At 36.6% G+C, this 18939-nt stretch overlaps 1 protein-coding gene across 1 annotated transcript in view; it reads right to left on the reverse strand.

Annotated features, from left to right (window-relative positions):
* Window positions 1-18939, reverse strand: part of LOC145673289 (sorting nexin-7-like) — a 50442-nt gene that overhangs the window by 28034 nt on the left and 3469 nt on the right. Inside the window, exons 2-4 of the mRNA XM_081742860.1 lie at window positions 13539-13694; window positions 9221-9331; window positions 1194-1358 (exon numbers count right to left, since the gene is read on the reverse strand). Of these exons, the coding sequence (XP_081598986.1) occupies window positions 1194-1358; window positions 9221-9331; window positions 13539-13694 (432 nt within the window). The remainder of the gene's footprint in view (window positions 1-1193; window positions 1359-9220; window positions 9332-13538; window positions 13695-18939) is intronic.

Genomic DNA, 18939 nt, shown 5'->3' on the forward strand with positions numbered 1-18939 from the left:
TTAGTTACTCTGTACAATCATCTGGTGCTCAACTTTACGCCTTATGTTTCTCATGAATTTCCTTCCTGAGGCTATAAGAGACGTTCAAAAACACAAATATAATTTATATGAGACTGTTGACGAGAAAAGTTCTAACCCTACTTTTGCGGTACGATTGGCTTGTCAGCGACGGTGGGTATACGACAAAACCTCATTTTATTAACTTGATAGCGCCCGAACCTAGAGACCGTAATAATATGTATAGTCTTTCCACAATTTTTTTACGAGGGCCGTCTAGAATGTAAAGAATAAGAATGATTGCGCATCGCGCGCGGCGCCAAACCCCACCACTGCGATCGCGTACGCGGCGGTTAGCTCCTTTTTTCACCTCAGTGTGAGCCGAGTGTCAATGCTGTACGGTCACGCTACTTGTTTTTGCAGCGTTTCAAGATGGCGGCGCCAATCGAAAATCCCGCCAAATGTGAAGTACTGAGTGTCATTCGTTTTATGAACGCGCAAAAAGTTAAGCCTATTGATGTTTATAAACAAATAAAAGTTCTATTGCAATGAATGAGTCATCAGTGAGGAAATGGTGCATTATGTTAATTAAGAACGGACCAGCGTGCATGGTAAGAAGATCGGAGTGGGAGGCCATCACTTACTACGGAAGAACTGAAGAAAATGTCGAAGAAAAAATTCAGGAAAACTGACGTTTCACTTATTCCCGAAATTTTAGGTGGAAAACAGTTCGCAAACGATGAGAAACTCAAGCAAGCAATGACAGCCTGGCTCAAATCTTTGGCGGCAGATGAGTATGCCATCGGTATTGAAAAACTGGTCCCACGTTATTAACAAATGTCTTGACAACTATGGCGCTTAAGTAGAATAAGGTCCCGTGGCTTTGAAGTAGTAAATAAAGTTTGATGCTGATATCCTTTATTTTTATTTAACTATGCCAAAACGTTCTTTACTTTCTGGACGAACGTCGTTTAATTTTTCTGAACTTTAATCTACTTATTAAGCTCATACGATTTGCCGAAAATACACTGGAACACGTTTGAAGAAGAAAATATAGTAAGTAACATATGTACTCTGTGCAACCTAACAGATAGTGAAGTTATTTCATGCTTTGGTGTGTCCGCAGCCAATGTAGCTCTAAATAAAAGTATAAGTACTGTAAAATAACTACAAAATTCAACAACTGTTATACTTACAGATGGTTTAGCTGTGAGAAACACCTTAACACTAGCATTGCAACTTAACACTGGATGATCAGCTACTCGATTAAGAAATCGATGCAAAAGAGCCATCCGAGCCACAATGAAGTCCTTAGAATAACGATCCAGCTGTCCTAACAGAGTATGCTTCTCTGGCAGAGGCTGAAATATAACACGTGCTTTTCAGTAGTCGAATGGATTTAATTATATGAGTTTTATAGCCTGCACTTGTTATGTTCATTACTAGCTTTCCAACACTTTCGTATAGCATATACATCATTAGCAAAATCAGTCAGGAACCATCACATAGCCGAATGAGAATTTACACGTAAACCAACCATAAATCTTATAATAATATACTGAACAATCTGATCACTGCATTGGCCGGGACTCGAATCCTGATGTTTTTTTCTCATGTACTCATTGAGTAAGATGCAACGGTACGTTTTTTTCTGTATTATTCCAACACTGCTCTATACCGATGTTGTCACATTTAAGTACTAAACTATGTATAAATATGTTAAAACAGATCTCTTCGAACGTACAAACGTGTCTGCATAAGTGTAACGACGATCTTTCGTAGATATATGAGGGGCCAACTCAAATTCAGATCAATGATTTTTATTTACCCAAAGAAGAAGAAGAACAACAACAACTACTACCACTATAATAATAATAATAATAATAATAATAATAATAATAATAATAATAATAATAATAATAATAATAATAATAATAATAATAATAATAGCAACATTACTAACAACTAATTGATAGAGGTAGAACATTTTGTTGAGTTTGCCCTTAGATCCAGAACGCTTCATACATAAACGCAATTTAGTTTATAGGTCATACATTACAAGACATACAAGCATGTATGCATACGTGCACTGTAACTTTACTGATACCTTGTACAATAATTAAAATATTTGTAAAAATAAACAACTAATTCCTGCTGCAATTCCCGTCCTATACAAACTTTCCTGATATCCCACTTTCACACGATTTTAACGCTCTTGAACAATTACCTAAACACACGCCTCGAAACTCAACAATCAAGAACACTTACTCAGTTCTAACAATGAAAATGAAAACTATTACTATCTTTAAATTAAGGATATTGTCACAGACGCTTGCATAGCCTTCTCACACACCAGCCTATTGAAAGGACGCATGGAACAACAAATATTCACTTACCACTTCAACCTCTCTTTAGCTTTGTTTCATAGACGACAAATTTCTAACACGAATCTACAGCCAATCAGCACTGGAACAATTCCTACTAGTGTTGTAAATAGAAAAAAAACCGTTCGTTTTTTTTTCAGAAATGTACGTTTTTTTTTAGAAAAAATAACATTGCCTCTCGTTTTTTTTCTAAATTTCGTTTTTTTTCAAATAGTCATTTCTAATGCATCTTATGTCTATTTAAGTATTAAATATTTTTATGTAGGTATAATCACCGTAAAATGCAACATAAATTAAACGCTAGATACTGATACGCTACAAATATTTTACAATTTACATGAATACCATACCTATTAACAATTCGGGTTTCAGCAGTTTTCATCAATATCAACTAAGAAATAAAAGTAGAAATGAAATTTTGTTTTTTCGTGAAAGCAGGTCTTTAATAAGTACGAAAATAATGTCACGAACAGTATAAAATTCATATAACTTGTCTAAAGATAAAAACTAATACTAATTTGCCTAATAGTATTTTTCTAAATGTCATATATAAATAATTTGTCGACTAGATACATATGATATGCAGAGCCGGCTCTACCATATATGCAAAACGTGCATTTGCATGGAGTAGCAAGTTTGGATGGTCCGGCAAAATTTGTCATAAGTATATTATTTAAATTAAATATTTCTTGTTGGAAACAGACTTTATGATGATGGTAGTTACATTTACTAAGCTGACCTTCTATTTGAATACTACATTCATAAATTGTTTAGGATGCATTAGTTTAAGGCCACATGGACAATGCTAAAGCAAATAGTCGAATAAATCCGAGCACAAATTGCTTGATTGTTGCCAAATGCAAGAATTCAATTCTCGAATAGTAGTGAATATCTGTTCCATTTAGTAAGTTATCACAGTTTTGATATGACAACTAGTCTTGTTTTTGTCAGAAACAAGTTCCTTATCATTGAAGATAGAAACAAGTTTTTTTAGAAAATGTTAACAGATATAGAAGAGAAATCAAGAAATAAAGATAAAAGAACCAGTTGCACTGGAATTGCAAACTGTTACATTGAGATTGAAGCTCGATAGTGAATTCTATAAAAAGGATTACCATCTATCCTCTGCAGGTGTGTTTGCTTTATGTTTCGCTAACATAATAGAGTAATATTTAAAAAAAAACACACACACAACGGGATTGCATTTTTAGTGATATTTAACCCTTATCCGGGCAACCGGGGCCTCCCAGGCCCAGTAGCTTCATTTTTCTAAAATTTCTCAATAACCATACATATTTAGAAGACATAAAATACTGAATTCTTCTATCTTTCATTGAAGTTAAAATCATGAACATATCGAGTTGGTAAAGCTTTTTTTTTTTTTTTAATTTGAAAATCTTTTTCTGACGTAACCGGGCAACCGGCGCCTAGGAGGCCCCGTATAACTTTAGTGAAATTCCTGTCAAATATTAGATCAAATTGTCACATAATTATATATTGAACACGTGACTATTGTAACCTTTAGTCGGAACAGTATGCGGCAACAGACATTGAATTTTGAGTGTTCTGCACTTAAAATATATACTGGGCCAGACAGGGCCCGGTTGCCCGTTTACGTTACAAAAATGTCTGGACCGGATTTGCTATTCTGTTTGGTCGGCTTACAAAAGCGTGACACGAAGTTTCGCTACTTGACAAAAATATATACCGGTACATTCTAGACTAGTCTGAACAGTAAGTGACAATAGGCATTGATTTTGTGTATTCTGCACTTAAAATATATACTGGGCCTCACAGGCCCCGGTTGCCCGTTTACGTTACAAAAATGTCTTGCCCGGATAAGGGTTAAGCCTTTCTGAGTGCAACTGCACTTACCCTCACCTTTGTTGTTCATGCTGGAGTAGCATACTTAAAATCATGACTTTTAAGATTTGTTCTTTCTGGAGAAAGGGGGAGGTGGCAAATTATGCCATTGCATGAGGCGACAAATTGACTAGGACCGGCCCTGATGATATGTATATAAAAGACACGAATATAGGATGACTCAAATTGAAGCAATGCAGGATGTTTCAAAATTAATATTAGGGTTTTGAAACTTTGTAGTATCTATTACAATTAACTTACAATTATAAATATTATATAAAATGAAAGAGCAACTCAAACAGTTTTGTACGCACGCATGTACATGCATTGTTTCTTCTGTCTGCCGTTAGAAACTTCAAGCAGCAAAGATGTAAACTGGAGAGCAGAAAGTTTTTTTGTGTTTTAATAAAGACTGAATCTGTACAGTGCAACGGTCTGTGTGAAGAATATTAAGGAGACGCTTGCAACTACATCCTTATCGTTTGCAGTTGCTACAGGTCTAAAGTCTACAGACTACGGTTTACATGCCAATTTCGCAAGTGAAATATTGCTGCATAACAATGAAGATTTTCTGGATCGTGTCGTCTTCAGTGGTAAATCGACATTTGACCTAAGAGCTAATGTGAACACTCATAATGTTTGTATCTGGCCGTCAGCAAATCCTCAGGAGATGGTACACCTGAAACGAGACTCTCCTAAATTGAATGTGTTTTGTGCCATATGGCGGAAAGTTTATGGGCCTTTCTCGCCTATCGACTAGATGTGTGCCGTGTGACGAATGAATCTCACATTGAACACTTGTAGCAAAGACTGTTTGAGGTGCTCTTTTACTTGATGCATTGTTTATAATTGTACGTAAAATGTAATAAGTACTACGAAGACTTAAAACCCCAAAATTCATTTTGAAACACCCTGCATTTCTCACCAACAGTGTTGGAACTAAGATGTAAAAAGGAGAAAATTTTCCTTATAAAGTTATTGTTTACAACTACGATAGTATTATTAGTCGAGACTATAACTACAACAACAACACGAGTTAGTAGTAAAACAAAATGTAATCAAATGTATACTCAGTGGCCCAGGTGGCCAAAGTGGCACACACGGGTGTGTCATTTGTTTAATCCACTCCTGTGTGGACACTAATTAAGATATCGGGATATTATTCTTGCAAAATATGGTTGGACTATAGTTTATTATATTAATTTTTTTCTTCTGGTGTCGAATTTCCTTCTCAAATTTCACCCCAGTCAAAAATGCGAGAATTTTCTGATTACAAATTTCCTTTACTACTTTTTTCCCTGTAGCTTCCTTCGTTGTAGAAAAACCTCCTTAAGACTTGCCAAGTAGTTACCTCGGATGGATACCTAACTGATGACATCAATTGGATGGGCCAGCGCGCAGTGTTGCCAATTAGGGAAATTAAAATTTTCCTAAATTTGGGCAAAAATTAGAAATTTTTATTTATAAATCCGTACCTATACGTCCGAGTGCAAGTCAACTTACGCCAATCGAACATTTGTCCTTACTTAAGAAACGCAAGTTCAGATCGTTACAATGGGATAATTAGGGAACGCACGAAGAATTCATATTTAGGTTCTAACCCTTGATTTTTCTAATTTTTCCCTACTTTTCTGTTTACCGTAATATATTTTTGGTAATTACAAGTTTTGTTCCTTAAATATCGTCATAACACTTGTAGAATATATTAGTGGTGTACCAATGTTTAATTTAAGATAGTTTACGTCTGTCTGGTAGCAGTATTACCAGATACAGAAAATTTTAATTCCAGATTTTAGGGGGAAATTTTGGAAAAAATATCTGTTTTGTCTCTATTATTTCCCTCTTGTTGGCTATATCGGACCAAACGTACCAGTATCTGGAAGTCTCGTCTTTGCTCTACACAACGCACTATAGAAAGTTTCAATAGGGTAATTAGGGGAAGTACAGTTGAGGTTTACAGTAGACCTTGTTCTCTAATTGGGAAGATGTGATTTTTTTAAAGGTAGAATGAGATATTTTTTTATTGACATGCTTACTTTATTAGATGTCATACTACTTGTAGGATATATTAGAGGGATACCAAATCTTATTTTAAGATAGTTTGTGTGTGTGTCTGATAGCAGTGTTGCCAGATACAGAAAATTTTAATTCCAGATTTTAGGGGCAAATTTTGGAAAAAATTCCCTTTTTTATTTCTATTATTTCCTTCTTGTTGGCTACATTCGAACAAACGTAGCAGTGTCTAGGAGCCTCATTCTTAGCCTAAGCAGTGCACCATAAAAAGTTTCACTAGAATAATTAGGGAAAGTACAGTTGAGGTTTATAATAAACCATGTTCTGTAAGTGGTAAGAAAATGGTGAATTTCTGAGGTAGAATGAGATTTTTTTTAAATTTCATGCTTACTTTGTTATATATCGCCATGATACTTGTAGGATATATTCTTGGAGTACTAAGGTTTATTTTTAGATAGTTTTCGTCTTTCTGATGGCAGTGTTTCCAGCCAAAACAATTAATTCCCGCTTTTAGGTGAAAAATTCGGAAAAAATTCCCTTTTCCCCTCTAATATTACCCTCTTACTGGCTACATTGAAACAAGCGTACCACTACCTGAAAGCTTCCTCTTTGCCCTACAGAACGCATGATAAAAAGTTTCAATAGGATAATTAGAGAAGTTGTAGCCCCGGCATATTTGATTTTTGCTTGTGAGGCGTAAAAAGTGTCAAAATTTCATGTGTATGACAGAATTTTTTCTTTCTCTCTTTGGATGAAAGCAAGCGACTACAGGATTTCACTGTACCTTGTCAACACACCAAAGATTCTTTTTGGTGATTTGAACCCATATAGCAGGAGTGGTACTAGATACAAAAAAATTGAAATTCGGTTAGGAATTTTTTTGTAAATTTTCACCCCTACATTTTCCTCAATAATTTCCTACCCATTAGCAACACTGCAATGCAACTTACACCAAAAAATAGTCACATCTATTTTCTAAAAAACAAGGCCTTAACCATATCAATCGAATGAATGGTTTTTGAGCAATAAGTCACTAACTGGAAATGTAGGAAAACGCCAAAAATGACCTGGGGCCGAAAGGAATAATCACACAATTTTGCTAGTATATACGTATAAAGAAACAAAAGATTTGTAAGTTACGAGGGCTTCGACTCAAGTTCTGTTGATTATTTCAATAATCTGCAACGTAAATCAATAAATAATAGTTGCCAGAAAAAAACAGACATTTGAAAAAAAACATGAAAAAGAACGATGTTTTTTATTGAAAAAAAACTTCACAGAAAAAAAAAAACGTTTTTTTACAACACTAATTCCTACACTACTACAGCAGCAAGCGTTCAGTCAAATTAATCTGATCTTTCTCCAACTACACAGTAAGTCTTCTGGATGGGGAGGACTCGAGGCGTAGATATCAAACCCACCAACCGTAAAAAATATTTCCGCTCCAAGATCTACTCTCACATAAAACATTCCCTAGTTTATGCAAACCTGTGTCTGTTCCATCATATCGTTCCATAAAATTTATCTGAAAATCGTCTCGTGTGTACTTATAAGCAGAAAAAAATAACCCTCCAACCTCATCAGCAAACAATCCAGCCACGCAGAAACCCTACCGAAAACAGAAAACCAGTCGTTGTAAAATACTCTACTTCCAACTTCCTTATTCAATACTATTCCAGCCTCTAATCCAACAGAAAATAATAAATCTTGTTTACTCTATACTAACCACCCCACTTAAAACGGAAGACGTTCTCTACTCGTCCTAAAAATCTTTATTGAGGACACTCCAACAATCACATTCTCATAACGAGAACTGGTCCTTTCACCGAAAAAACACCAGAAACTCAGATAGAAAACTTGTTCGATATCAAATAGCAATTTGACCTTCCAACACCTCATCACACAGACAACCTACTTCCCACCATTCCGGTAGATGTGATTTCTCCTACTTCGATTACGAGTTTAATGTACCTACTATACTAGTCTCTTATATCAGCAAAACTTCACAATTTCGATTCCGATCAACAATCACAGATACTTCCAGAACACAGCTCATAATAAGAATGTATTGACCACACTTCCACATAAGTATCCTCAAAATCCTTCCCCTCTTACGGATTACCATTCTGTCAGCAAACCAACCATTCGGTCATAACCATGTGTAACATCTTGTTTCAGTACACTCATTTCGTTTCCCGCATATTTTTTTTTAAATCTTCGTCAATTTATATTATGAATATTTACATTATTTCTCGTACTCATTTTTTATTGTCTTATCTCTTTGTTAAATTGAAAACAAGAGATAATAAATAAAAATGAGGGATAATTTCCCTATATCAATCTGTATAGTACAAAATTACATCATTTTTTTTTATTTGTTAGTTTAAAAGTTACAAAGGCATATATATATATATATATATATATATCTTATATATAAAAGAGAACGCACAAATCCTTTGTTCCCTCATCACGCTAATACGGCTGAACCAATTTCTTTCATTTTTGGGGGGTTATTAGGATTTGGACCCTAGATGGTTTTTATCATATCACTTTAATTTTCAATTACCAGTGTCTTGAGATAATTGACCATTCAAGTGTCCATAACGTACAAATCCTTTGTTAGTTCATCATAGGTAAAAATAAACGTATTTATATGCAACCCGCATGACCGTGTCACTCGGCGGGTTAACATAAATGACAGGCGATATAATGTTAACATTTACTGCAATCTACTATGGTTTTTATCATATCACTTGAAAGCGAAAAAGTAAAAATTATCTAAGTAACAAAGTTTATTGCGTTCCGGGGTGACCCCAGCGAAGCGGGGGGAACGCTGCTAGTATATATATATATATAAAACAAACAAATATATATAAAAGTTCAAGAGACAGTAAAATGTCAAATTAATACTGGAGACACAAAACGGAAACATGAAACTACAAACCATAAAATACAGTACTTACTGGAATCAAGTGAGTAGGAAAGGCTTCAACTAACTTTTGACGTAGCCAAATAAAATCATTATAACGTCTTCTAACAACGTATTCAGTCTCATCAAATTCTGCTCGTGAAGTCTGCAAATCAAAAAGTGGCACTATTACTACACAAGATCACCCATTACAGGGATGCAAATAACTACTCTCCCGAGTTGAGTGGTTCATCGGTGCGGGCGAGTAAATAATATCATACCGAAGATAAGTAAATGATTTCTATTGGGGGATGTGAGCTAGTAGCTTTTTTTCTTGGGCTAGTAAAATTTTGTTGCTTATTTGCATCCCTGACCTATCAATATCCGAAGATACACAATGCGGCAATTAGGATATATATATACATATACACAGGGTGTTAATGAACTATACCGACAAACTGTAAGAGGTGATTCCTTACATCAAAATAAGAGGAAAAGTTCATATCGACCTGTAGGGAAAAATGCAGTTTCAGAGCTAGGGCTTTCCAAAATCGCGAAAAATCCAAATTTCAAGAGGCCCTAGTTCGAATTCGAGAAACTATGGATGGTGGTCCTTATCAGCGCAAAGAAAGTCTCTCATGCGCAATCCAAAAATGCATATTTCATTAATGTTCAATGAGTACTGAGTATTCTCTGCAGGCTGAAATTCCCAGACATGCCATCAACCGAATTTCGAGATATGCTCTGACTTTATGATAGGTCCAAAGTAGGCAAATAATAAAGCCTTGACAGCAATGAACACGCAATCCTTTGGTAGAATGTTGGAAATGTTAAGGATCGTCAGCAGCACGGTCTCTCGTAATCGGAAAAACGCATGGTGTGATGTTTTCTTTCACGCTTATTAGTGAAAAAAACGTGAAATATACCGTGAAGAAATACATCGCAGCACACATTATTCCGAACACAAAAATACATGGAACTGCGGGTTCCTAACACTTCCGACTTCCCTCCGAAGTACTGGGTGTCCATTGTTGTTAAGGCTTATCTCCTGTCTACTTTGGACCCTCCTTGAAATCAGGGTATATCTGAAAACTCTATTGAGAGTATATTAGAGAATTACACCCTGTGGGGAATACCCTGTACACCTATTGAAAATGGATAAAATATACACTTTTGGATTGTATGTGCGGATAAGGACCACTTCCTTTATGCTGATAAGGACCACCATCCACTTCTTCTAGAATTCACACTAGGGCCTCTACAAATTTAGCTTTTTCGTGATTTTGGACAGCCTTAACTCTGAAACTATGCACTTTTCGCCATAGGTCCATATGAACTTTTTCTCTTATTTTGATGTGAAGAATCACATCCTATAGTTTGTCGGTATAGTTCATTAACACCCTGTATATATTTTTTCTTTCTTTCTGCAAAATTGGGTGTGGCATGGCAGTTTTTCATAGGGTGAATTTTACATGTTAGCTTGTGTACATTTGCAGTGATTTCCACCTTGATTGGTCGGTCGCCAATGCGGCGCGTGACACGGCTAAGTATAGACAGGCGTTGTGGTATCTCGCCACTGTATCATCAATGGAACAAAGAATGAGTATCAAGTCCTTAAGGAAAATTCCAACGGAAACATTTGAAATGTGGAAAACGCTTATGGAAGTCTCGATTTTGCATTATGCACATAATCTGATATATTTTCTTTCTTAGTTTGTCTGCGTATTCTTGACATGATAATTTGTTACCTACATATATACCTCAAGATTTTACTGTGCTTGTAAATTTGCTCATCTCATGATTCACGGTTATTTGTGGTCGTTTCTGTGCTGTCCTGAGGGGAAAGAGGTAGTAGGTCCACTTAATTTTATTTATATTAATTGCTTTCTCCATTAATGGACAAGAAGATACATAAGCAGGGCTCCCAGACTATCAAGTTTAGCCGAAATAATCCCAAATTTACATCATCTTTTCCCTCTCTCCCAAAATTGATCAATACTCCAAATGTCCCGTTTTTTCTCCAAAACGTAAGTTATTATTATTCGTGCGATATATTTTTTTTTTAAATCCCACTTTTATTAGTCATCGGTATTCAACTAATAGGAAAAATCTCCTCTGTCCTTGCTTTGGTAAGTGTTCACCTATTATTTAGTTAATTCTGACATTTCAGCAAAAAGCAGGTGCGTAGCTATCTTTCTCGTCACTGTGTTTTCGAATGGCATAAGAGGTTCAGTGTTGGACAGGATTATGTGTAAGATGACGAACGCTCAGCTCCAAGCAGGTCTGTTAGAACAACTGAAATAATCAAGTTCGGGATATCGATTCGAATGACCAAAATGTAAGACTCAGGGTAATACTGGATCTCATGGGGTGAATAACGAAACTGTTCGCCAAATAACGGAATATTTAAATAAATGAAAGCTCTGTGCACGTTTCGTACCCCATTCCATAACGGTGGAGCAGAAACTAGAAAGAGTGCATCATTGTAGTTCGTGAAATTTTCGACCAAAATGGTATGCGGGCAAAAGAAGTCTCTACTTTGAATAAATCGAGGTAGTTGTTATTCAATTATTTTTCACAGACCTAATCTCATTTCCTAACTGCCGTATTGTGTATATGTTGTGCTTGTGAACGTTTAAGCAATTTAGATTATTAATACAGAGTCGATACGGAAAATACTATTGCCAATAATTGTATTTACAATTATTCGCAATTTTTATATTAACTAACTCTATAGCTTAAAGATAATCCAAGATTGAAAGACATCAAAATAAAAAGCCTGTCGCCAGATTCCATCATGTCCCAACACAATCCAATCCATAAAATCTATCTTTCCATTACCCTACCATTATTTTGGATCCCCAAGAGGTTTTTTCTCCAGGCTTTTAAACCGGAACTCTATACACACCATATTCTTCTTCAGTTGTGTTAGTTTATGTATCTCGAGCTTGTTATATGAAAATACCCACTGACACGTCTCTCGTGAAATTGTGCATTTTGTAAATTTAGCAATTAATTCTCTCCACGTATTAAATTTTAAATTTTTTTAAAAATATTTTCGAAAATTTCACCCTCCCTGCAAGTGAGCGACAAACTTTCCTAATCACACAATCCAATGATGAAAAAAAAAAAAAAAAACTGACTATTTGTAATATGTGTTACAATTTATTACAAAGATGTACGGTAAGATGTTTTCTTTTCTTTCTAGATATTAAATATGCATTCTACAACATCCAACAGTAAACACTACGTGCGACAACTAGGAAACGGCACTGATATTTTTTTCTGTCAATTTAGTTTTTCCATGGAAGCTTTTTATAGTGATTGTGTCTGTGGAAGGTGGCGAGCGCTCATGCCCAAGCAGATCTGTCAGAAAACTGAAATCATTGACAAAGTTCGGAATACCATTTTGAGTGCCGGTAACTGAAGTATCAGATGAATATTAAATCTCTCGGGATGAATAAAGCGACTGTTCGTCAAAGAAAAGTACGTTGATGTAAGAAACAGAAGCTGCGAGCACCTTTCGTGTTCCATTGTTTAACAGAGAAGCAAAATTTGCAAAGAGTATATCGTTGTAAGGAAATGATGACCACTGTTGAAAATTATAGAGGATGAAAAATGAGTTTTTAACTACCATCCGAAAACTATGCGGCAGTGTTGAGTAGAAGGGCTTGATTCATCCCACTCACTCTTGACATTTACTCTTTGTTTCATTGTTGAAACGATGACGGCGAGATAGCACAGTACCAGTTTAGACATAGCCGTGTCAGGCGCCACACTGGCAACCGGCTGAGTTGGAAATTCTGGGTGTGTTTCCAAGGTCACACCCAAGATTCGTCACTATTGAGATCTTTCATGTAAAAACTAAATTCGCAGATAAAAAGGTCTCATTTCCTTCTTCCCGCACTGCGTATGTCTACATCATATCCTTAGCTCAAGAGACACTCCTCAATGAGCTTCACACATTTTGTTTCAAGACTAAATGTGGGTTTCGCAAGCAAAATTAAAGAAATTAACTTTCATTTTGAATTGATTATAAACCTAGAAACATAGGTAGTTACATTATTCTTTACTCCTATATTGTATCGATATATTTGAAACAGTCCTTTAAATTGTGTAACTTCTCGAATTTAAAAGAGCCCTTTCATCATTATGCAAGGTCAAAATCATTCCTTTGAAAATTATTATTTCTAATTTCCTTGGTACTAACTGTAATGATGAAAGATTTTGTGTGGAGCAACAAGATGCACTCCGCAGTCCCACCGGTCATTAATCTGCACTTGATATTCTCGTAGGTTTCGTGCCTATTGTTGCTATTACGCTTACATGAATGTATTCACTTCCATTACACTCTCATTTCTGTGAACACTTACCCTTGTTGTAATCCTGAAAGTAATGTAAGTTTCTAACGTAGTTACATGCTTTTGAGGATTATCTACCCGTACTTGGAGATCTCTTGTATCTAAACCAAAATCTGAACTTTCATGCTCAGGTAATGTCGAGAAACTTTCGATCGATGGAGAGGCAACCTGAAATAAACAGATGAACAACAATGAAATCACTTTAATTTTATGTACAGTATTTAAATTTATATATACACATCTTCAGTTGGCAGAAAAGTGAATCAATGTCATCAAGAAACAAATAAATAAACATGTTAGGAAGAATACAACTACTTCCATACAATGTAATACCTACCAACTATGTAATGGATATTTTTTAAAAGGCCAAGTCCAACACAGTTTTGAGAACAGATTTCATTCCTTTTTCTCTGGACAGGGTTCTAGTAGAAGACAAAAACCTCCACACATGCCACCGATCTAGAATCGTAGAGGAGTAACTGAAAAATGTGTTTGTGAATACTGAAAGAACTTGAATTAAGCTCTACTTTACTGGAAGCAACGTAAGAATTTTTTAGGAAAAAAAATAAAAAAAAAGTCTACTCATAAAATAATAGTTTCTTTTCCATCCCTCTCTTAACAAAAAAAACTAATCTTATTTGTTCCTCATAGGTTTATCTAGAACAATGGTTCTTAACGTGAGCGTTAACGCCCCCCAACGGACATTCGCGTTTTCAAAGGGGGCCCTGAAACAAAAAGGAATGGGTAGACTATTTGGGGGTAATTTGATTTTATTCTGAGTTTTATATCATTTTTGTAATGATGAAAAATATCTAACAGACATAAAAATACGGTTATTAAAGCTTTAAAAAATCAGTCAAATGAAATGCTTATTTATCTATTTCTTTGTAAAAGTAAGAAGGGCAAAAGTGTTAAAAAAATAATCGAAAAACTGGCATTTTTCGGGGAAAAACTGCTAATTTAAGCCATATTAAAGAAACAAAATGTCCATTCACTTTACACATACATATACTGAAAAGATATGTAGATAAAGTATATGTAGATAAAGTAATGAGACTGGCAACACAGCGCCCGAACCGGCAAATCTGGTGACGTGGGACTTGGAGGGGAGGTGGATGAACATGTGATACACTACCATTGTAAGTGAGAATTCACTAGCGTCATGTTGGTTGTCTGTAGCGGTTGTTTTAGTGGAACAGATTACTTGTGCGTTCTGACACGAATATCGAGCAACGGTATACAATCCAGGTTTTGCTTCAGATCTGGACAAAGTGCAACGGAAACATCTGCAAAACTTCGAGAGGCCTACGGAGACTTTTGTCAAATGTCCAGATGTTTTGTTGGTTTAAGGCACTTATAAAAGGACTTCAGTTCAAGAATTAACTCCATTGTCGAAAGAGTTCGGGAGCTTGTGCGTTCTGATCATTAGTTGACAGTCAGAATTATCAGAGCAGAATTAAATTTGAGTCACACCATCGTTCATCAGCTGTTGACGAATGAATTGAGGATGTGAAAAATCTGATCCAAACTAGTTCCGGAATTCCTCACGCAGGAAAAAAGAACATGCAGAACAAGTGTATTAATTTTTTTGGATTCGACTTTAAATGATCCCAATTTTCTGGAACGTTTCATTATGGGTGACGAGATTTTGGTGTTCCAATACGACCCGGAAACCAAGCGCCAGAGCTTGAAATGGAACACTCCAAACTCTCCAAGGTCCAAAAAAGGCAAGAACGATCAATTCAAAAGATCAAAAGCATGTTGGCTTGCTTCTTTAATAGCCAGGTAATCATTAACAAATAGCTTTTGCCTCCAGGTCAAGGGATTAATCAACACCTTTACCACGAGGTTTTCGGAAGACTGCGAAAAAGGATCATGCGTGTGCGACCAAACATCAAAATGAACTGAGTGTTGCATTACGACAATGCCCCTTGTCACACAGATATTTCAGTAAACACTTTTTTTGACCAGTAAGAACATTTCTATGGCTCCTCAGCCTTCTTATTCAATTGTCCGACTTGAGTCCTTGTCACTTTTTTCCTGTTCCCAAGATTGCACACCTAAAGGGACGTCGGTTTAGGGATGTGGACAGCATTAAAAGGATGTAACCGACCAGTGCTATTCCAACATGTGCACTGCTATGAGGAGTGGAAGAACCATCTTCAACGCTGTGTGGCTTCCCAAAGCAATTTCTTGGAAGGAGACAATGTTGCATATATATATATATATATATATATATATATATATATATATATATATATACAGCGTGAGGCAACTAAATGTAAAATAGGTGTAAACAAAATAAGAAGTGGCCCACTTGAACGTCAGTACCACGGCATGTAAGACGTCTCAGGTGCCTGACAGAACAGTCTTGACGCAGAGCAAGTTTTGATTGCAGAGCCACGAGATCGTGTTAGTTCATAGCAGGCAGTGGTGGTGGTAAGAGCGAGGAGTATGGTGTTTACGAACATAGAAAAAGCGGACATCATCCTGATTTATGGGAAATGCCGAAAAAATGCCTCAGAAACCTACCGTGTGTACGCAGAGAGATATCCGGACAGACGACATCCATCTCGACGTCTGTTTGGTAAGTTATTTAGTAAATTAAGAGAAACTGGAAGTGTAACACCATGACAACGTGTGCGGAACAAGCCAATTACAGGTGAGACAGGTGCAACAAATGTTCTCGCCGCTGTTGCTGTGAATCCGCACATTAGCTCCCGTGAAATTGCTAGGGATGTTGGTATGAGTCAGCGAAGTGTATTATGCATTCTGCACACACACAAGTTTCATCCATATCTCCCTCCATCAGCAACTGCACGGGAATGATTTTGTGGACTGTGTTCAGTTTTATACATGGATATTACGACACGACGCACCAGATTTGTCAAGTATCCCGTTCACCGACGAGGCAACTTTTACCAATCATGGAAAGGTCAACCTAAGGAACATGCACTATTGGTCTGTGACAAATCCACATTGGCCTCGCCAGTGGAACGATAGCGCCCATGGAGTGTGAACGTCTGGTGTGGTATGGTGGGTGAACATGTCATTGGCCTTTTTTTCATACAAGGAACACTGAATGTTGACCAATACATGCAGTTTTTACAACATGAACTGCCTGTACTATTAGAGGATATACCACCTCAGACAAGGAGGGAAATGTGGTACCAACATGACGGGTGCTCAGCTCACAGTGCACGACGCGCTACAGCATGTGTGGAAAATGTTTCACAATCGGAAGATTGGACGTGCCGGGCCTGTCAAATGGCCGGCTCGTTCCCCAGATTTAACACCGTTAGACTTTTTCCTGTGAGAAACGCTGAAGGACATTGTCTACCGGGATGTGCCAACACCAGAAGATATGCAACACAGCATTACTGCCGCCTGTAGGGACATTCCCTCTGCGATGCTACATTCTGAGCAACGATCTTTGCGTGGGCGCCTCGATACCTGTATCGCAGCTGATGACCATCATTTTGAACATACACTTTGACAGGTTTTCGCTTATTACACAGTGGTTCTGCCACATACTGTAATGGTCATTGTCATTATGCTATAACACTGTCACATAAATGGTGAGGATGATATCTCCTCTGTTTTTTCTTCCCTGTTAACACGCCCTTTTTTCATCTTGTTCTATTTGTTCTGACAGCTCATACATACATGCCGTGGTACTGACGGTCAAGTGGGCCACTTATTATTTTGTTTACACCTATTTACATGGCCATATCTTCGTTCCTATGTGCAGTACACACATGGGACCAACGGCGTTGTGCGTCTCTGTGTGTGCTCTTTTATATTATGCATATTAATGTATATCGTTCCATTAAACAAAATATAACTTTGCTCCAGATTTGTCGCTCTTTTCGAACTACCCCATACCTCCATTTTACGAACCCCTACTGCTATTATTGTTTCTCACAAACCTTACATCGCTCGTGTTTCTAGTTTCTTAGCTATTTCAGAAAATGAAATCTTTGAGTTTTACGTCCCACGGTTATGCCGGTTAGGTTAAAGGAGACGGTGATGATGAGTAATGAATGAAATGGTGGAATGAAGAAAGTGGGAGGAAACGGGAGAACCCCGAGAAAACCCACGCACACGGTGTTTGTCCACCACAAAGTTCACTTGGCGGGGGCTAGGATCGAACCCGGGACCCCAAGCACCAGAGGTGAACGCTCTACCACTGAGCCACCGCGGCCCTTCGCTATTTCAGGTGGTACTTTTAGCTGTCTCACGCTATATATACCTAGGTATATATATATATATATATATATATATATTCAAGTCTAATTTTAAGAATTGAAGTATTTTTTTTTCTGGTACTTTGATTGCATCGTCGAAGTCTTACGTTCAGCCTTATGTATGGGTGGATTGAGTTAAGATGATGGCGGGAGTTCAGGACATTCACATTCGCTCAAGGAATACTTGGCTCGCAAAGATTGACAGCCACAGGTCTAGAGCTCCCAGATATTCAGACTAAATAGGTAGGACATCCTATGAAAATGTATAGCATATTCATAGTTATACTACTTGTTGCTGAAATACAAGAATCAATTAGATAATACGTGTACACTTAACAAAATTGAGTGATAGAGTAGATTTTCATATTAATAAGCATATCGTTGTGTAACTTGAAAAACAATTAAATTACTTCACATATAGGGCAATCAATTCCATAAATATTATTATTAAATCTAGATTCTAAATATACATATATTTTTTATCTTTCTCTTAAACATTCACAAATTTATGAAGGTGTTAAACTACAAGTTTTATACTTTTCAATGAATAATTTATCTGGTTTAAGTGCCGAACTGATTAATAAACTTTTGTTCAAACACATAAAGAGAGAGCTACAGAATTATTAATAAATATATTGAAAATGGCATCCGATACATCCTTAAAGCAAAGAATAAATGGAGTTACACTGCTGACTACTTATAAATAAGCAAGATCTTGTTAGTGTATTTTGTTAAGATAATGCCTTCAGCGTCATTTACTAAGTCGTTTTGGAAAAGTTGTCAGTGACAAGTAGCATACTCACTGCAAGAATTTTAGAGTAAAATAAACCATAGACATAATCAACCTCCCTTTCAGGTCAACTGCCCGTTACCTTAGACCTATATGTTCCACAGTTTTCACGGACATTCTGTAATTCAATTAGGCCTAATAAGATTGTTGATTTTTCGGTAGCTCTGAAGATATATACAGTAAATGCGCTTGAAACGACAGTCAGATAAAATAACCACGAACGGAATATCAAAAGTCTTATTCATTGAACGCCCGTTACCTTGTTTTAATTGTACAAAAAATGAAAGCCGCAGTGACTCAGTGATCACCTCTGGCGCGTGGGGTCGCTTGTTCGATCCCAGTTTTTTCCAAGTCAGATTAGTAGTGAACAAGCGTG

This window comes from Thermobia domestica, chromosome 16, assembly GCF_964235325.1.
Source record: "Thermobia domestica chromosome 16, izTheDome1.hap1.1, whole genome shotgun sequence".
NCBI classification, from domain to species: Eukaryota; Metazoa; Arthropoda; class Insecta; order Zygentoma; family Lepismatidae; genus Thermobia; species Thermobia domestica.